The sequence below is a fragment of the Thunnus thynnus genome, chromosome 6 (genome assembly GCF_963924715.1).
Source record: "Thunnus thynnus chromosome 6, fThuThy2.1, whole genome shotgun sequence".
In the NCBI taxonomy this organism is placed as follows: Eukaryota; Metazoa; Chordata; class Actinopteri; order Scombriformes; family Scombridae; genus Thunnus; species Thunnus thynnus.
The window spans coordinates 22,724,008-22,742,357 of NC_089522.1; the positions used below are offsets into that span (position 1 = coordinate 22,724,008).

General features: G+C 39.9%; 3 protein-coding genes across 4 annotated transcripts; all 3 read right to left on the reverse strand.

The window, feature by feature from the left end:
* Window positions 1-157: 157 nt before the first annotated feature.
* On the reverse strand, window positions 158-3,980 carry mtg2 (mitochondrial ribosome-associated GTPase 2). Its single transcript, XM_067592718.1, has 6 exons — window positions 3,489-3,980; window positions 2,585-2,732; window positions 2,183-2,298; window positions 1,338-1,556; window positions 1,100-1,238; window positions 158-939 (listed from the first exon to the last, which is right to left on the reverse strand). Exons 1-6 carry the CDS (start codon window positions 3,732-3,734, stop codon window positions 542-544), a joined length of 1,266 nt encoding a protein of 421 aa, XP_067448819.1. The 5' UTR covers window positions 3,735-3,980; the 3' UTR covers window positions 158-541.
* A 352-nt stretch (window positions 3,981-4,332) lies between these two features.
* LOC137184746 (calcium-responsive transactivator-like) lies at window positions 4,333-13,463 on the reverse strand. 2 transcript variants are annotated; one of them, XM_067592719.1, is made up of 11 exons: window positions 13,294-13,463; window positions 12,410-12,486; window positions 12,243-12,327; window positions 11,796-11,928; window positions 11,113-11,367; window positions 10,318-10,482; window positions 8,736-8,837; window positions 8,124-8,216; window positions 7,832-7,951; window positions 7,610-7,737; window positions 4,333-6,458 (listed from the first exon to the last, which is right to left on the reverse strand). In XM_067592719.1, exons 1-11 carry the CDS (start codon window positions 13,360-13,362, stop codon window positions 6,432-6,434), a joined length of 1,254 nt encoding a protein of 417 aa, XP_067448820.1. In that variant the 5' UTR covers window positions 13,363-13,463; the 3' UTR covers window positions 4,333-6,431. The 2 variants fall into 2 exon arrangements, with proteins under 2 accessions (XP_067448820.1, XP_067448821.1); XM_067592720.1 differs by lacking the exon at window positions 8,736-8,837.
* Window positions 13,464-14,911: 1,448 nt separating this feature from the next.
* On the reverse strand, window positions 14,912-18,285 carry lsm14b (LSM family member 14B). Its single transcript, XM_067592725.1, has 8 exons — window positions 17,763-18,285; window positions 17,471-17,634; window positions 17,221-17,350; window positions 16,901-17,095; window positions 16,628-16,714; window positions 16,346-16,504; window positions 15,826-15,961; window positions 14,912-15,745 (listed from the first exon to the last, which is right to left on the reverse strand). The coding sequence occupies exons 1-8, from the start codon at window positions 17,881-17,883 to the stop codon at window positions 15,586-15,588; spliced, it is 1,152 nt and encodes a 383-aa protein (XP_067448826.1). The 5' UTR covers window positions 17,884-18,285; the 3' UTR covers window positions 14,912-15,585.
* Between the last annotated feature and the right edge of the window lie 65 nt (window positions 18,286-18,350).

Sequence of the window (18,350 nt, forward strand, 5' to 3'; positions counted from 1 at the left end):
AATTCAGATGATGCATTGAAAGCTTGTACATGTATGTTTTCTGTAAATCCTTTATCTGTTTTGTCACTGCTGTACACCTTAAGTTTCTGGAGAGTAGAAGAAAATGACCAAATATGGTAAATGGTGTTACCCCAAGCAATCAGCTATTCCCACACAGTTATGATGTCTGGTCTTCTTTTTAATCCATGACATGCACAAGTATAATTTTACAGCCTTCATTTTCAATGTTTGTTTGCATTCATATGCTGACCCTCTAAGGGCATTTGTTAATCCTGACATTTAAAAGTATGTCTACTCTTGACATGTAATATGCAGTCTTTGCCAAAATCTGTGCTTGTTGTGTAGCATAAGGCTGTTACAAGCTATATTAAAGCTTTAAATAAGCTCTGAATAAATCAAAAAAATATTAACGCAATTTGTTACAAGTCACCAATACCATTTTTTTAAAAATATATTTATTAAGGAAATAAATACATTCTTCATCTTCAAGGATAAATGTACAACATATAAATCTGAGTAGACCAAGAGGAAAAGCTCTTTACTACCACCTGGTGGGCTTGTCTTCCCCACTGCTGCCTCCTCCTTGGAGATAGCCGTCATACAGCTCTCTAAGGTGGAGGATGAGTTCCTCTGTGTTCTGCCCTGAGAGAGCCGACACAGGGATAACTCTCTGGGTGACGTGGCTCTTTAGAGTCTCTAGCTTCTCCCGTGCCTCAGGTAGGTCCATTTTGTTGGCTATGATGGCCTGAGGCCGCTGGGACAGACCGGGCTCATACTGGTCTAGTTCATAGCATAGGTGTTGGAACTGGGTCCAGGGCTCTGTAGTTGACATGTCCAAAACAAAGAGGAGGACTCGACAACGCTCGATGTGGCGCAGGAAAGAGATGCCCAAGCCTCGATTCAGATGTGCTCCTTGAATGATGCCTGGGATGTCAGCAACTGCACAGAGGAAAGGTAAAAGTGGAACCAGACATCTTACTGCATGTTACAAAGTTTGAGAATGATCAGAAGAGATACTATGAAAACTTTAGTATACGGTTTTAAAATATAAATAATAATGATCCTATAATATATTAATGGTTTGCTTAAAATCAACTACCTGCAACCTGTTCATGATCCCTGTACTTGACAATTCCTACATGTGGGTTGAGTGTTGTAAAAGGGTAAGCAGCCACAGCAGGCCTGGCATTGGAGATGGCTCTCAACAGTGAGGATTTCCCAGCATTTGGAAACCCAACCTGAGGCGATAAAGATGAAGAAAAATCAGTTTATTATATTTGTGGTGTTGAAAAGCAGTATGCCAACGTTCTTTTCACACATGAGCAGCTTTTTCTCACCAGTCCAGCATGGGCCATGGTGCGCAGCTCTAGATGAAGGGCTCTCTCCTGGCCCTCCATTCCAGGGGTAGCTGTCATTGGGGCACGGTTCTCATTGGACAGAAAGAATCGGTTTCCCTTCCCCCCGGCCCCTCCAAAAACAGCCAGATACTCTTGACCATGTTTAGAAAGGTCCACAACTGTCTTCCCCTGCTCCTTTACCACTGTGCCTAATGGAACCTTTAAAAACAGAAACACATCACAGGTAAGGTTAGGCAGTAGGTTAGCAACAAAAACATGAGAAAACAGTGTGAGAGTTATGGCCAGTTTAGACAAAAGATTCACAACAAGACAAAACTGTTTTAGAACGTTGCAGGGAGAAGTTGCGGCAGTGTAAACTGGCCCATTTCAGCTCAACTCAAGCCGGCTGGTGGCCTGCGACTCAGCTTGTCAAGTCACCAGTGGCTGGTTTTCGAATGTAAGGCAAGTCACCTGTTTCAACAGTCAATCGGCTCAAAGTGTCAGCTGGTCGAAATGGAAGAAATTTGGATGGAGGAAAGAGAGGATCACCTCATCAGTTTGTTTGAGAACAGCCATGTCTGTATGACAAGCCTTAAAATTTGCAATAAAAGTGTAATCCTAATTCTCAACCCTGTCGGGTTTTTTTAATGTTTTTGCTGTTCCATCAATATTAGAACTGCAACTGTAGTAAGTAACTCATTATCACTATCCTTACTCATATTTTACAATGCTACAAAGTGTCCAGCTACAAAAAAGCCTGAAACAGAAGTACAGAGAGTTGTTGCTCTGGAAATGATACACCACCACACTTTACATATCATTTTTGATCAATTGCATGGACTTACATTAATGTAGGTTGGGCTGCCATTCCGACCATAACAATTCTTGCTGCCACCAGATTGCCCGTTCTCTCCCTTGTAAACTGGAAGTACTTGAGCCAAAGATTTGACAAACCGGTCAGCTGAAAGGATGCAAATAAGGAATTTAGATCAGAAAATGCATTGGCATAATAAAGAAGGAAGTAGTCACTGTACAGAGACCCTTTAAAAACTAATTCTTAGTAAACCAATTGTTTTTTAGTCTTGATAAAATAGTCCTAACCAGTTGGGGGAGCAGTTCTGAATTTCAACTTAAAATGGTTCGGTGTGTGGGGACAGAAGGGAAAAGTTGTTTAATACACATTGCAAACCGATTCTTTTCAGTGTCAGTACATACTATTCCTTGAACCAACTGGACACTTCACTCACCCTTGATGATGATGCTTCCTCCATCACCTCCGTTACCTCCATCTGGACCACCCCATTCTTTCCGGGGCTCACTGTGAAAGCTGCAGACCCCTTTACCGCCTGATCCTGCCAGCAGCTTCACACGGCGATGGTCTACAAAGTAACGGGTCTATGGGCCAAATCAAGGAATATTTAGACAGTTGGCTGACCCACGCTTCAAGCAGAGATGGTAGCTTGCAAGTCATCAACAACACAACACTTGGGTGGATTACACAAAAAAGAATATGCCATCTTTAATGCTTTGCCAAGGGGTGTACTACTAAAATTCTACAACTGGTGGTTCAGCTGTGGATTAATAATATTTTTATTGTATTTTCTTCGGAGAAATTAATATCAAAATAAAAAAATCATGTCAGAAATATCACAAGAGATGTAACTCCTCCCCTGGGGAGCTGTTTTGAGCATCCCATAATGGAGGATTGACTTTTTTTAAGAGTGCCTTAACTGACAAAAACAATGCTCAAATACATGTCCAACATATCATATGAGATGTAACACTTCCTCTGAGGACATCTTTTGGTCGTCTCTTTATGGAGGATCGAGCTGGTGTAAGATATGGTTAATGATAATAAATATTGCATTCGTTATAGACAGGTTTCTATGACACATTTTCAGAAATATACTGTAGACCAGAGAGATTTAAACTGGATATTGAATATTCTTGTTATTTTTGTGAGTAAAAAAAGAAAACTTTTTTTCATCTGTTCGCTCAATGTCACAAAATTATTATGGATGGACGTTGAGCAATTTACAGCATCCAACCACAGAAAATATATTATTTGTTTTGATGGCAACGAGATGGATAAAAACAGTTGAAAACACAAGTGTTTGAAATATTGATAGAGAACATAATTCACACACATACCAGCTTCTTTTCAGACAGCTCTTTCTTCTTCGTGTTTCCTCGGACCTTGGCACACAGCGTACCGGAGGTGCTGACATCTCTGATACCACCGGTGACTTTCCGTCTCCATGCCGCTGATACTGGAGAACTACTGTGACTGAACAAGCTCAACTGCTTTCTTCTAATCTCTTGTGTTAATAGGTATCCTAAAAGTATGTCCGGAGAAAGCCAACGAGGGCTTTTAACTCTCCACAATGTCGCCAACATTATGACGACTGACAGTACAACGTTAGCTATATTTACTGTAAGTAGCTAACAACAGCTGGACAGCATCACCTCGACCGTTTGCCACAATACACATAACTAGTGGTGAGCTAAACAGGGATTCTGGTGGGAAATACCTGATATAAAGCTGGTGAGGTTATGGTGTCAATTCAAGGTGGACATGACTAATCCAATCAAACATGACCCACCGTTACTACACGCTTGTACCTTGCGGAGTACAACTACGGAACCCGTGGAGGGACAGTTTGTATGCGTTTGTTTTGGTCATCTACCGCCACCTTCTGTGCTGGAATGTGTGCTAGCAGCAGGAAAAGTTTAGGAAAGGAGAGGAAAGGAATTAGGACAGAAATACCACTTACTTCATTGACTAAATGACATTAGCTACAACCATATACTGTGGCTACAACCCACTTAAAATTACAGGAACTTGAGAGCATTAAGGAACCTCTTACTAATGCACAAATGACCTGAAAATAGATAATACTAAAACAGAATACAAATAACTATACAAAAAAATATATATGCTGATAATAATAATTACTTCTGACAGCTTAATAAATAAACAAAATGCAGACATACAAAAGGTGAATGCCAGTTTATTTTATATAACAAACAGTAACAAAAGACAGCAGAAAATATCAGGCAATGCAGTCTTGCAATAGACAAGAAGATAACATTCATATTTGGATTATGCACATCAAACCTCTCTCTCTCTCTCCCTCACTCACTCTCTCTCTCTCTCTCACACACACACACACAAAACACACACAGATACACACAAACAAGGCATACCACCCAAATCAGTGATGACAGACTACAACAAACTGTAAAAGACTTGCCATACTTGTTCTGTACAGTAAAATGAAACACTGACACAGATTCATTGTAGTATAGAGAAGCCTGTGATTGTCACCGTTGAGTGGTACATAGTTATTTTAGCTGTTTGACAGCCAAGTATCTCCCATTCTTGATTAAACCTGCACAATGACTGTAACTATTGTGTTATTTTACCCCTCTGAGGTAAGTTGAGTTACTACAGGATATACTGTACTGCAAAGGTGGACCCTCACCATCACATTGATAATCCTTATTACTTATGTAAGAAACAGTGTAATGACCAGAGGTATTGTCTGACTTCTTTAAAATAAATAAACATCATAATATATGCCCATTTTGTAATCACAGGCAGATAAACTGATAAATTACATAAATAAATTAATATGTAAAATACGACATATAATTCATACACACTTATCTAAAAATGTAACTTCTATACCCCTTTAACACATGTTGTCTTATTTTCAACATAATTTCTTCAACTAATACAAAAGATAAAAAATGTTTGCTAAAACAAAAAAACAGTAGTAGGCTTTATGTTTGTGATGAACAATCTGACATAATCTGTCCATTAAGTCCTGTAAATACAGAAAATAATTTTGCTAAATAAGACACATCAGTTGAAACCTGCAACATAATATTAGACAAAACATCCCTAGTCTTTGCCATCATTGTGTGTCTGAAACTACAAATAATGATATACAGTGTAAATTCACCATGAGAACCAACCTCAACATGACTGAGTGTATTGCACTTATTGAAGTAGAGGTGCAGGACACATTACTGCTCTGTTCCTGTGTTACTTTGGCTTTTTGAGGATCATTTCTTAAACACAGCTTGAGTCGCACTACAATAAAAAATATAGGACAATACATACACTGTCACTGCAAAATAAAGTGTAGACAAAGTGGCAATGTGTTTTAATGTCTAATTGTTACTGAATGGCATCAGAGTAGTGGAGTAGTGTAAGCCCTCTTGTTTCTGCACAATAATGTCGTCTGTGCAGATCAATGCCACTGAAAATATATAGGGTAAAAAATACTACCACAATGTATGATTATCATGGACAATGATACACGCTTTTACATCTGGGACAGTCAGCTACCTATTGTGTCTATTATCTCAGTAAGACATATGTAGAGAGTGAAAACACATTATGTTAGACCACACAGCAACACGTCACAGTTTGACTAACAGACAAACCCCCTGATCGAGTCAGGTTTCAGGACCAATGTTTTCACCTTCATAAAATTAATTTCCCTTATCATGAAATATAACAGTGTCTCTACTAGGACTTAAAGCAAGAGCTGGACCTAGTCTATTCGATAAACATCAAGGAACATTTCTTTCAAGGCTAATTTGCTTTTTGTAGTCTCAAAAGCCATTGACCTTCTTTTTACATCAGAAGAAAAACAAAGAAGCTTGTAAAAGAAAATGAACTATAAAATCAGGGGATAAGATCAAGACAAAGTGAAACTCAAAGACAAAAGAGAAAGATAAGGATATAGGCAAGTTGCTAAGACTTAATTAATGACTTAACATTTCCTTTTTAATACCCTATTTAATCCATATGAAAGGTTTACATTAACTGTCTTGATTCTACGAGCACCCTGGACATTTTGTAAGGAGACCAGTAGCACTTTACACCTTCAACTACATCCCTGTACAGATGAGGAAAGCATCACATTTGACTAGATTATTTTTTTCTTATATAGAATAATGATTAAAGAGAGGATAATAAATATGATGCAGCCAAATCTTTTAATCCAAAACCGAGCCAAGCACATCACTGGTGAACCGTTCCTTTTTCATTTTCTTCCATCAGGAAAACAAGGTGGTACCTTATTGCTGATAATTTCCGTACTGACCCTGCAATGTAAAAAAGATTTACACTGAGAGATTAGATGAGGTTTCATACATTGTGTTATTCGCTTTTATGTTCTTTCCTGTTACCACTGAGACAGACATACAGTATAAAAGTACATTTTTAATTATTATTCCTACATGCGGCAAAATCCCTGATATTCTATACTTAATCATGAGTTGGATTTGAAACAGTAGGACCAAGAAAAAACATTTAGATCATAGTCTCTCAATTGAAGGGAATGGGGGGGGGGGGGGGGGGGTTCTGGATAGGTCCCTGTGTATTTATGCCTTAAGTTATTTACAATCATTGCATTAGTATACACTGCATTATGTGAGCATACATACTATTTTGAAAAAAGAGCAGCATAAGAAAAATAAAATCAAGCACAGTGTGAAGCACCTGTTGTGGCAAGCAAAAGCATAATACCATTATTTCTAACAGTTACTCTAATTTAAATAATTCAAAATTGACTGATGCTTTACATCATCATCATCTAAAACGAGCCTTCAAATATATTTTAGGATTATATACAGTATTTTGCAAAAGTTTTAGGCACTTAAGATGTTTGGATTCTTATCCAAAATGCAATACAATCAGTAAGGCATCTGATTGGTGCCAAATTTATTCTGCAGCATGACAATGACCCCAAACATACAGCCAGAGACCTAAAGAACTATCTTCAGTGACAAGAAGAACAAGGAGTCCTGCAACAGATGTTATGCCCCCCTCAGAGTCCTGATCTCAACATCATCGAGTCACTCTGGTATTACATGAAGAGACCATAGCAACTGAGACGCCTAAATCCACAGAGGAACTGTGGCAAGTTCTCCAAGATACTTGGAACAACCGACCTGCCAAGAACCTCGAAAAAACTGTGCGCAAGTGTACCGAGGAGAACTGGTGCTGTTTTAAAGGCAAAGCGTGCTCACACCAAATATTGATTTCATTTAGGTTTCTTCTGTTTACTGCACTTTGTATGAAGTGAATAAGTGAATAAGTAAAAACTATTCATGGCCTTATTTTTGAAAGCAACCTCACTTTACTTTTTAGTGCCTAAAACCTTTGCACAGTACTGTACATATATTAATTTGGTAGAGAAAATATCTGTACTTTGTTAAGAAATCTGAAAAAGGAATGATCTAATTTCATGTACCTGTTCATAGGCGTAGGGCCTCTGTGTCTGTGCTCCAGGGCCTCCCTGGGAGGAGCGGTAAGAGCCATATGGTTGGCTTTGACCCTGCTGATACTGAGAATACTGGGAAGATCCACCCTGGCCAGGTCCTATAATGGAGCGGTTACACACAGTTTATTTGTTTATTTGTTTTGTGTGTGTGTTTATGTTTGTGTGAATACACACAATAGCATGTGTTCTAACCGTATCCTTGTGGCTGTCCACTGTAGCCTTGTTGAGAAGAGTACTGCTGCTGGCTGAAGGGCTGTTGCTGACCAGACCCCTGCTGATATTGGGCCTGCTGTTGGCTGTACTGAGGGTTACCTGGAGGTATATATGCACAGGTACATATGTCAGCTATTAATCCTATGAGTTAGTACTTCACTATAGTTTTGGTTGGACACATTTAGACAAACGGAGGTGAGAAGTTGCATGAAGATATTTCTAAAAAAAAGAAAAAACATGGTTTAAAATGACAAAAATGAATAGCTATTACCTCCTTCATAGTAATGCTGTGAAGATTCATCAAAGGGCCTCTCGTAGCCTTGCTCACCATATGAAGATTGTTGATATGAGTACTCCCCATGACCTGTAGAGAACATGGTTCAACACATGCAAAAACTACTCTGCAAAATCAAAACCCACTTACATACAGTAGAGAAAGTATTATTCTCAGTTTGAAGCCAATACAGTCATAATACATAATACAAGCACAAACAACATGTCAAGTCTTGTTACTTCAGCAATAACTCAGAATGCACAAAAAAACACACCCTGGAGGAAGTTTGCGCTCTGTCCTCAACACACTGCTATAGCACTCTCTGAAATCTGAAATTTCGGCACACCAAAGGGGACAGTATGGACACAGACACACTGGGAAGAAACAGAATTTAGACCAACGACAGTCTTTTGCAATTTTGTTTCGATATTTTCGTCTTCCCCAATAAGGGAAAAAGATGATGAGTGAGAGGAAGAGCTGAGACTTGAGCACTGCAGTAAATCTGGTTCAGGCCTGTGGGATGGTGCTAAGAGGGAATGTCATGACCTGTAATGGGGGTTTGTGTATTTGAGAGCTGTGTGTATGAAGTTTATGGCTGTGCATGATTACCATCAGGGTAATACTGCTGGTTTATGGGCTCGCTGGAGCTCTGAGTGTGTCCATACTGCTCTCCGTAGAACTCGTCTTGTCCCATGTACTGCTGTGCAGATCCTGCAAGACAGGCGACACCACGATTGGTTAAACAGTTGGTTGGACCAATTAGCTGCTGAGTTGGAGACTAAAGGTGTTGTACTTGGGCAATTTAGGTAGCCTGAAGAGGTGCGTGTGCGTGCGTGTGTGTGCACGTGTGTGTGTGTGTGTGTGTGTGTGTGCATGTGTGAATATGTGTGTATTAAAGAAAAGTAAAGACAAAAATAAAAGATTGAGAAGAGAGGATATTGTGAACAACTTTACTGAAAGCCATCATTTAGCTATGAAGCTGTTATGAATAACCATGAATAGAGTGAATTAATCTATTATTATAATTTATTGTTATAATTTTGTTCATAGTTTATGATTAAATATAAAGAATTTCACTGGTGATTAACTGTCCATGGGGTGAAATAATATGTGAAGGAAGCTATTTCAGGCCAACCCAAATTTTAGAAACACTAATTAAACTGGAGCATTTCCAATGAATTATATGAAAAATTACATGAGATGTAATTGCGGGGAGAAAAAGAGGATTATAGAAAGCCAGTTATCAGGGAGAATCTGATCTCTGCGGTAGTGGTGTGCAGAAACTCCAGATTTCACTCCTTCCCTTTTCCTTTCGATTTTATCCCACAAACTCAGAAAACCAACAGAACAAAACATCTTAGGAAGATGCACCAAAGACACATGCGCAGTCTAATACTTTTCAAACCACAGTGGACCCAAAAGTTTCCAAATGCAGAGATAAGCTATACCATAAAAACATTTTCATCTCAACTTTTGCAACAACAGCAAAAGAATCAGTTCATTCCCGATATGGCCACGGAGCCACAGTTGATAGATGAGCCCCGGCAACAGCCCCAGGACCAATCAGGGAATGGCTGATGAGTGAGTCACCTAGCTTAACTGTGGACACAACTATTCCATAACACAGTCTGGAAATACTTCACCTAGTCATGCAAGGATAACCGTGTACCAGGGTGAATGAGGACTTACAATCATGGCCTGTTGCCCTGGAAACAGTATCCCATCCTTTTTATATATCTGAGCTACTATGTGCTTAGCCTACACCTTTCAAAATGACATAACAGAACAGGGTGGAACTATTATTAGGCACCTGCTGACACAGCACAAGTTAAGTGATTTACAGAGACAGGAACCTAATTTGACACAAGTGATACATCTCTGGTCTGCCTCTTAAAGTTACAGAACTTAAATATCACTATCACTTTATGATTTTTGAAGTCAAACGCCAATAACATGAAAATACTTATCAGGAGCTTTCGTAGCAAAATTAGCATTTCTATCAGTCTGGACAAGGTAAGAGACTGGCATCTATAGCCGCACTTGATAAAAATCTGTTGATTATTTCAGTCCAAATAGCTCCAAACACTAGTGACACATCCATGTATGTACTGTAGCACTCAAACACACACACTAACACATTTGTTGAGCCCACTGCCAAACTAAAGTAGCATGGAGTAGTCTTACCACATACCTTGCTGTGAAGAGCGGTAGGATCCCATGGGCCTCTGAGACATCATACTGTTTCCTTGACTGCCCTGACCCATCATGCCCATAGCCTGCTGTCCCTGATAGTGTTGGCCCCCAGCCTGTGCTGAGGGGTAGTGTGGAGTGGCAGACTGTTGGTGCATCATGGAGACTGGGAAAGAGGTGGAATTATGGAAGAAGAGATCTCATACATTAATATACACAGATACACTTGACGCACGGATCAGTGTTAGTATTCAACAGCATACACAATGTTGTCTGAAGTGAGACTGGCAGAAATGTGCATAATTAAACTGACAAATAAACAAATGCAGGAGGAGGTCCATGGCAATCAGGGCATAGGGAAAAGCCAAAAGGGGTCCATAGCAGTCAGGGGTCAGTGCATAAACAGAGGTGCAGTAAATACACATGGACATCGAGGGAGAGGAGGGCTGCATCTCAGGGTCAGAGATTAGGAGAGGAGGTAAAGCCTGGAGCAGGGAGAAAGGGGAAAGGAATCTCTCTGATGAACTGAATGTGTTTGGTTACTTTGATGGCTACACTCGACTAAACAGGAATTTTGATGAGAGTAGAAGGATACTCGTTAGCAAATGTGTTGTGCAAGATTAATGGGGCGTCTGTCATGAACACATTCAAATGGGATATCATTCATTTTAAGACTATAATCTATGATAACTAAGTCCTAAGTGTTTTGATGTGTTCAATTTATAAGCATGAAAGTATTCCTTTCCATAAAAATGGACCAACTCCTGGCGATTGGGCTCCTCTATACCTGGCTCACCTTGATTGGACTGCATGTTGAGGTTGCTGCGGGAGGAGGAAGAGGAGGATGAGGATGTGGAGGAAGAAGAGGAGGAAGAGCCATAGCCAGGCCCAGGGCCCTGGATCATGCTGGCCTGGGAGGAGGGCGCAGCGTGGCTGTAGCCGGAGGCTGAGGCCGAGCTACCGTAGCTGCTGGCTGGCAGGCTGAGGGATGTGGAGGGAATAGCCGACTGCACCTGACCAGACTGCTGCTGCATGGGGGCATGGCTGGGGCCTGACGACACACACGCACAGTCAGAGCAGCCAGCACACATTCCCATGAGGTACCATATCATGTTAATCATGGAACCACATTCAGTTCATCTTTACAGGAAGCTTACATGGTTGTACAAGGATAGAGTAATGAGTATTAATGATGTGTGTAATGGATAAGAAACAGACAGAAAGCAAACCTTGTTATAACTGCAAAAAAAATCTGACTATCAGATCATTAGCTTAACATCAGACCAAAGGTACTTGCAGACAATAATGAAGAGAAGCATTGTGACAGACAAGACATGGCATCTGCAAATAAGCATGCAGCAAAGACAGGATCAGACGAGCACTCAAGACAAGGGATGAACAACAAGATGGAGCTGTATGTGTGTACATACAGTAGGCCAGAGTCCATCTGTACAATGCACAGTTGTGATTGACTCTCACCATTGCTCATTTGACTCTGCATCATGGATGTGGGGGGCAGTCCTGGTGCCATGTTGTCATTGAGGTTGCTTGGAGTGTGTCCTCCACTCTGGCCCATTCCCCCAGGACCCATAGACATGTTTGGAGTGGGAGGCTAAAAGTGAAAAGACAAATTAATTAATTAAAACAATCATTGAAAGACTATGATTATGACTATTTTATATTTACTCTCTTGAATAGTGTAGGCTATTAGGATCAAGAGAATATTTTTGTTATAGTTTGATCAGTGGACAAATTACATGAAAAGCTTCTACTTCTGTGCCGTACAAAATTAGCTTATTCTAGTCTACTCCAAGACTACAGTATGTCTGATGTTATGAAGATTTACTAAAAATAGGAGAGAAGGTGAGAGAGGTGGTTAGATGGCAGGAGCTTACTGCTGTTCCTGAAACCTCATGACAGACTCACCGCAGGTAGTAGTGACTGCATGTTCTGATTCGAATCCGCTATTGTGGCCAAGTAAACAAGATTTCTGTGCAGGATCTGCTGATACCTGTCAAAAGGCAAAATGAAACATTGATTTGTTTAATCACTTTTACAAGGCATCACTAAGGAAGAAAAAAAAGAACACTTACTGTGTGCATTCAGCTGTCTTGCCTTTGCTTTGGTAATCCATTATACATTGTATTAAATGATGATTTTCATCCAGCATCTTTGGGAGACAATGGAACAACTTCAGTTCACAGTAATAAAGTCACAGTGCATGGTAAATTATGAAGTATGCCCTATTAATACATTGCAGTGGTGTTGTCCTGGATTCTCAGAACTTCAACCAGCCTAAGAACATTTTTCTGGGTCATTTTTTTATTTTCATAATGAAGCCAAATGAAGCAGCAGCTTCTCACAGTCTTAATTAGGACATCGATTGAAAAACCGTGTCTCCTGTAGGCTATGGGTAGTGCGTTTGTAGGTACCAGAAACATCCGTAAACGGTTAAGTCAAGGATAAAAGCAGCAGCAGTCTGAGGAGTGTGGGTCACCTGCTTTACCCAGTTTCCCTCCATCCTATACTACCCCGCCTTTTCTCAGTCAATGCTTATATATTTTTTGCAACAAAGCGCATGTCCATCATGACACATTTGCCATTGACAAGGACTTGGCACCTGTAAAAACGCTGCAAAGGTGTTGTTCCTTTAAATTCTTAGAAACAAGTCACAAAATCTAACTCTAGATATCCATTTCACATACAATAATATTCATCATTTAGCAGGAAAAAGGAGCGAGACTGACACACGCACAAAAAAAGGCTCCAGTGTTGAGCCTATAAGGAGGTCGCCTACAGTACATCACCGTCGTGGCTTTGTTTGGTTCGCACCTTCAATTGACTATAACGTTACAATACCAGTTGCCATTTCTTCTGATATTCACCACAGGCTACTCTGTCTGCACTAGCGGCGGAGCTCACACTCCCATCCAGACTAGAATAATTAATCACAAACGCGACGCGTAAAGATTTTTACCTTTTGGATCGTTTGCTGCGTCACCTCCCCTTTACTTCTGGGGCGCGCCGATGAAAATGCCACCGACATGTTGTCATATGGGAAATAAAAAAGCGCTTCTTTTATTCTAATATTTATTATCTTGAGCGCAGCCTTCTATTTGGTTACATAGTTTCTCCATTGCCAGGAAACAGGGGTATTGACAATGTCAGCTCTCTGTAATCAAGGAAGGGAAATAGGAAAACGCTTGATTTCTTTGAATGTGATTACACATATGATTTTGATGAACGTATTATTCAAGGTCTGCATGCAAATAATGGCAAATATAATAAGCTATTGCATAACAGAGGGAAATCCGTCTCCCTCCATTTTTGGTATAGCCCGGACAGTGAGTAGCCTACCACTTTCCCACATCCTTTGATTCATGAAAGCCAATCACTCCACATTGTACGCGCCGCTCAGTACGCAGAAGCTCCGATGAGGACCAGCTGTGAGGAGTGATTGCAAAAGTTGTTTAAGCTCCCTCGGGAATTTTTTTTTTTTTAAAATGCCAATTAACAGTCTTCTCATGTTTAGTACAGTAGTAATACCATGGACTTGACATTTGTCAGCATCTTCAGTTTAAAGACCCCCTCCAGACATGTTTGTGTGTGATGTGGATTTTCCTAAAGAAAAAAGATTAGCTTGTTGATTTTTTTATGACTACATCTACCCTTTCTCCCTGTTTGAACCCATAACCTATGAATATGCAAATATTGTTAATTTCCAAAGTAGTAAGATGTCTATTTTACTGAAAAGTCCATTCTCAGTGTATTTACACTGGAAGCTTCAAGTTTCCACATCACACTTGTGTAAGTTGCATTTACAGTTGCAGTGAGATTTACAGATACATCATTTTGCTTAAAAAAAAAAAACAATGAAATACGTTAATATGTTAAATGTACATGTATTCCTTTCATTTTCTTCAAATAAAAATGAGCTTTTTAAGATGTACAAGGAAAACAAAACAAAACTCCAAAACATACTGCAGGCATTTTAATGGAACATGAGAGCTGCTGTAGGTGTTGAGAGAGAATAACCTTTAGGTCTGACAGGACGTCTCGTCTTTACTTGCAAAACCCCGAGCCGGAAAGCGTGTTGTTTTATTATGACAACCGAGAACCGTAACCTGTCACGTCAGCTGCGACTATATAACCGCAAATTAAACGGGGTTTTTAATATAGAGATTTTGGTTTCTATTGCTTATTCTGTTTGTTATGTTCGAAAACGTAACATAAACGTAGTCGATGTAAATGTCACCGATTCCTTTGTAAATGTGGTGAAACGTTATTAAAACACAATAGTCTATGAACAATGATGATTAATCTCACCCACTTTGGGAACCACTGGTCTAGAATTAGAGTCTGAGGGACACCTTACTGTCTAAAGACAATCAATTCATCCTGGTCAGGGAAGCTGATTAAGTGCACTATAGCACTGATACGATCCCATAAATCATCATACATAAACCATTAACTACATTAGGATAGCCCATCTCCAAGTTTACATGTGATGCTCACTTATACACATGCCAGTGACTAATATGACCTCAGGACAATGTGATGTAACCTATACAGCCTCAGAAAGCATGACAAGTGCATCAGCAATTTCCACTTTATTTACATTATCTCACTTGTTGCGTCAATATGACAAAATAAAGCATTACACAAGATTTAGCCTCATATACATTTAAGTCTAGTTCATTTTACATCTACAGTTCAAAAAACATCTGTTAATGAAATAAATGTAGCTACAAATTATAATACATACTTCAAGAGGAAAAGCAGAGCTTCTTTAAACATTAAACCAATATATTCTAGGGTGAAATTCATCAAGTAGTTGAAAACAAAACAGAAACTTAAACATTCACTTCCCATTTCAAAGAAAACAAAAACCAGACTCTTCAGTCAAATATTCTGAGGGGAAAGATGTCACATACAGTGGACTATTTAGTGAGTCATCCATATCTGAAATGGGACAAAATGACAAAAAAAAAAAAAAAAAAAAAAAAAAAAAAAAAAAAAAAAAAGTAGGCCTAATAAATATATGGGGACAGAGTAACTGCCAAAGGGAGGGGAAAAAACAAACAAAGACCAAAAACAAAAAAATCCACAAACAGATCCTTCTGCATATAGTGCCAGCAGAGTTGCCTTTGCTGATCAGAAAAATTAAATTTAGACAGGTAAAAGTAACCAAACCCCATTTGTTACTCATAAGGAAAACAATCATTGGAGGGTGGGCATTACTTTAATGCCTTTGTATCAACTCTGACCTTTACAGCTGTCCACTCCTGGCTCTGAGAGAAGGTAGAGTCTGAACAGCGCCCCGTCCTCTTCGTCCAGTATATCCACCTCTGAAGCCTTGGCCCCTCAAGAACCGTCCAGGGACCCCAAAAGTCTCCAGATTGCGCTTCCGCTCCTCTGCCCATGTTAGTCTGAAACCAATGGTTGACACAAAGAGGTATACGCAGAGACTACTTTTTGGAATTTGAGGATAAAGAGATCACTAGTTTACCTGACTTTATTATCAGAGGAGATGTTGTCAAAGAAGGACTTTGCCTTGTTGTAGTAGCATTTTGGTCCAAAATGATCATCCTCTGCATTTGAGTGTGATTCCTCTCCATCTTTTTCTCCTATCTCATGATTTCCATCTGCAGACAGAACATGTAGTGCATGTGACTTTTCCTGAATTAAAGTTTGTTTAAATTGTGAGAACCTGGGCCAAAATGAAAACACACACGCAAAATTTTTCTTAAAGTACCATTCTGTCAGATACTATGACATGCCATTCATTAATACTGTCTTGCAGGCAAGCTCTAACCCCCTAAATTGTGGGGGGTTATGTTCCCCCACAAACAATTTAGGGGGTTAGAGCTTGCCTGCAAGACAGCATTAATGAATGGCATGTCATAGTATCTGACAGAATGGTACTTCAAGAAAAATTTTGTGTTAAAAAAAAAAGAAAGAAAGAAAAAAAACAAAAAAAACAAACATCAGTTGAAAACACAGTGGTGCATTTTGCCTGATGAACCAACCTTTCACATTCACTTTGTCCTGCTCCTCCCTCTCCAACTCCTCCTTAATGAACTGGGCGTTTGAAGAATCAAAATCAAAATCTGTGTCAAACTTAAGGGTGGCAAATGGAACTTTTGCCACCATCAGCTGGCCTCTAAGGTTTCTGCGCCTTCGAGCTCCTAAGATTAATTGGGAGGGAGGGGGAAAAAATCATTGTTATCAGACAAGAAATCCCAAATATTCAGTCACTTGTACTCAGTCTTTTTTTCTTGCCATTTTAGAAACCTGTATGTAACCATTACCTTTTCTTCTGATAGGTGGCCTGTTTTCATCATTCTGCTGCTGCGAAGTTTCTCGCTGAGCAGTGGACACACCAGGGCCTGACTTCACTTTCAAGTAAAACATTTATGCTCACTGTTCAGATTGTATTCAATTAACACAACTGGACATTTAACTCCCTGCAACCATCCCACACAGAATTGTATGAATCAGTCCCACCGGTGACCCTGCCATTTGTTAATTAATAGAAACAGTATTCAATTTTGTCCCTTATTGCTACAAAACTGCATGCTTACTGGTGGCTCTGGTGCTCCCTCTGGTCTGGGAGGTTTCTCCTCTGGTCCTCTGGGGCCTTCTCCTCTCCCAGCGCTGCTCCTGCTCCTGGGGTGCAGTGAAACCTCTCCTCTGCCACGATTTTTCCACATGGAGGGTTTGAACAGCTTTTTCCACCATAGGGCCCCTTCGAACATGTAAGCCTGGGAGTACAGGCCCTGCATGAAGAACAAAATCATGAACTGCAGTACTTATGCAGCCTACTTAAAAAAGTAGGCAGCTACGCTTGGGGTGTGGGGTTATGGTTAGTTCACTAAGATTTAATTTGCTCTTTTTGACTTACCAAGGCCGAGAGCTGCAGCATACTGTTGATTAAGGAGAGAGCTGGCAGCAAGCTGGTTGTAGGCGGGCATCCCTAGGGGACTAAATGGTCCAAGAGCTGAGTAGGGGCCTGACGGGCCTGCACTAGATGACTGGAAAAAAAAAAAAAAAGTAAAACAATTTAACACACATCATCTGAGCCTCCATAATGCTTATACATATACTTTGTCCACTTATGTGATATACTGTGTTGAAATACAGTCCTTGTATACCTGCACTATTGCTGGATCTGGTGGCAGGCCATGGTGAGACCTTGGAGGTTCACATAGTGTTATATCCTTAATATCACTTCCCCGGAAAGTGATATACTCATAGATATCATCCTTGGGTGGTGTTGGTCTGTCAGTGGGTCGTCCCTCTGTTCCAAAACACTTGACTAGTCCAGAAAAAAAGTTTGATAAAGCTTAATAATCCTAAAGCGACGTTCTTATATAAGTTGAGCTGTTGTCTTTGTAAGCAAAAACACAGCAAAGAAACTGCCAGGCACAGGCCTACACCACTCACCTTTTGCCAGCACTACCGTGGAGTTCACTTTATCAATTGTATACAAAATGCCCTCGTAACGATTTTGAGCTTTTGAAATTAATCCTATTTTACAGCCAATGTACGGCTTTGTTGAACTCATGGCTGCTAAGTTTGTAAACTAATATATTTAGAACAGTTTCTAATACTACAATAACTCACATCATGTGTCAGCATTCAAGCCGAGAAGCGACTGGAAACTATAAGTGCCCCAGGTGAATTGAAACCACGCCCACTGAGGCTTAAACGCACCTGGCGGTAATGAGAAAACCACTAATTGACCAATCGGTCCATCTAACGAAATGTTTCATTCCTGATTCATGATATTGGTTTAGGCAACTGGCATGATTATCTGTAACATTTATTTGGACAGCGTGTGTGTGTGTGTGTGTTTTTGTTTTTTGTTTTAATTAGAAGTTACTCTAGATAATAAATGCACTCATCTAGGGTGAAGCCTGAGCAGAATGCTGCAATATATCAAAATGAACTGATAATTGCTGATTTTCGCGCTCAAGAGTTTGATATCTAGATAATAGCACTGCTGTCTGTCAGTGAGTGAGCGCTACAGGC

What these genes read in the sequence shown, in the direction of transcription:
- mtg2 (XM_067592718.1), bottom strand. Translation starts at nt 3,734, where the DNA reads ATGTTGGCGACATTGTGGAGAGTTAAAAGCCCTCGTTGGCTTTCTCCG. An exon ending in GCAGCCCAACCTACATTAAT is followed by an intron (nt 1,557 to 2,182) that starts GTAAGTCCATGC and finishes CTGTTTTTAAAG; the next exon opens with GTTCCATTAGGCACAGTGGT. An exon ending in CCATGGCCCATGCTGGACTG is followed by an intron (nt 1,239 to 1,337) that starts GTGAGAAAAAGC and finishes TTATCGCCTCAG; the next exon opens with GTTGGGTTTCCAAATGCTGG.
- LOC137184746 (XM_067592719.1), bottom strand. Translation starts at nt 13,362, where the DNA reads ATGTCGGTGGCATTTTCATCGGCGCGCCCCAGAAGTAAAGGGGAGGTG. An exon ending in AAGACAGCTGAATGCACACA is followed by an intron (nt 12,328 to 12,409) that starts GTAAGTGTTCTT and finishes GCCTTTTGACAG; the next exon opens with GTATCAGCAGATCCTGCACA. An exon ending in CTACCGCTCTTCACAGCAAG is followed by an intron (nt 8,838 to 10,317) that starts GTATGTGGTAAG and finishes CCTGTCTTGCAG; the next exon opens with GATCTGCACAGCAGTACATG.
- lsm14b (XM_067592725.1), bottom strand. Translation starts at nt 17,883, where the DNA reads ATGAGTTCAACAAAGCCGTACATTGGCTGTAAAATAGGATTAATTTCA. An exon ending in GGACAAAGTGAATGTGAAAG is followed by an intron (nt 15,962 to 16,345) that starts GTTGGTTCATCA and finishes TTCTGTCTGCAG; the next exon opens with ATGGAAATCATGAGATAGGA. An exon ending in TCCTCTGATAATAAAGTCAG is followed by an intron (nt 15,746 to 15,825) that starts GTAAACTAGTGA and finishes CATTGGTTTCAG; the next exon opens with ACTAACATGGGCAGAGGAGC.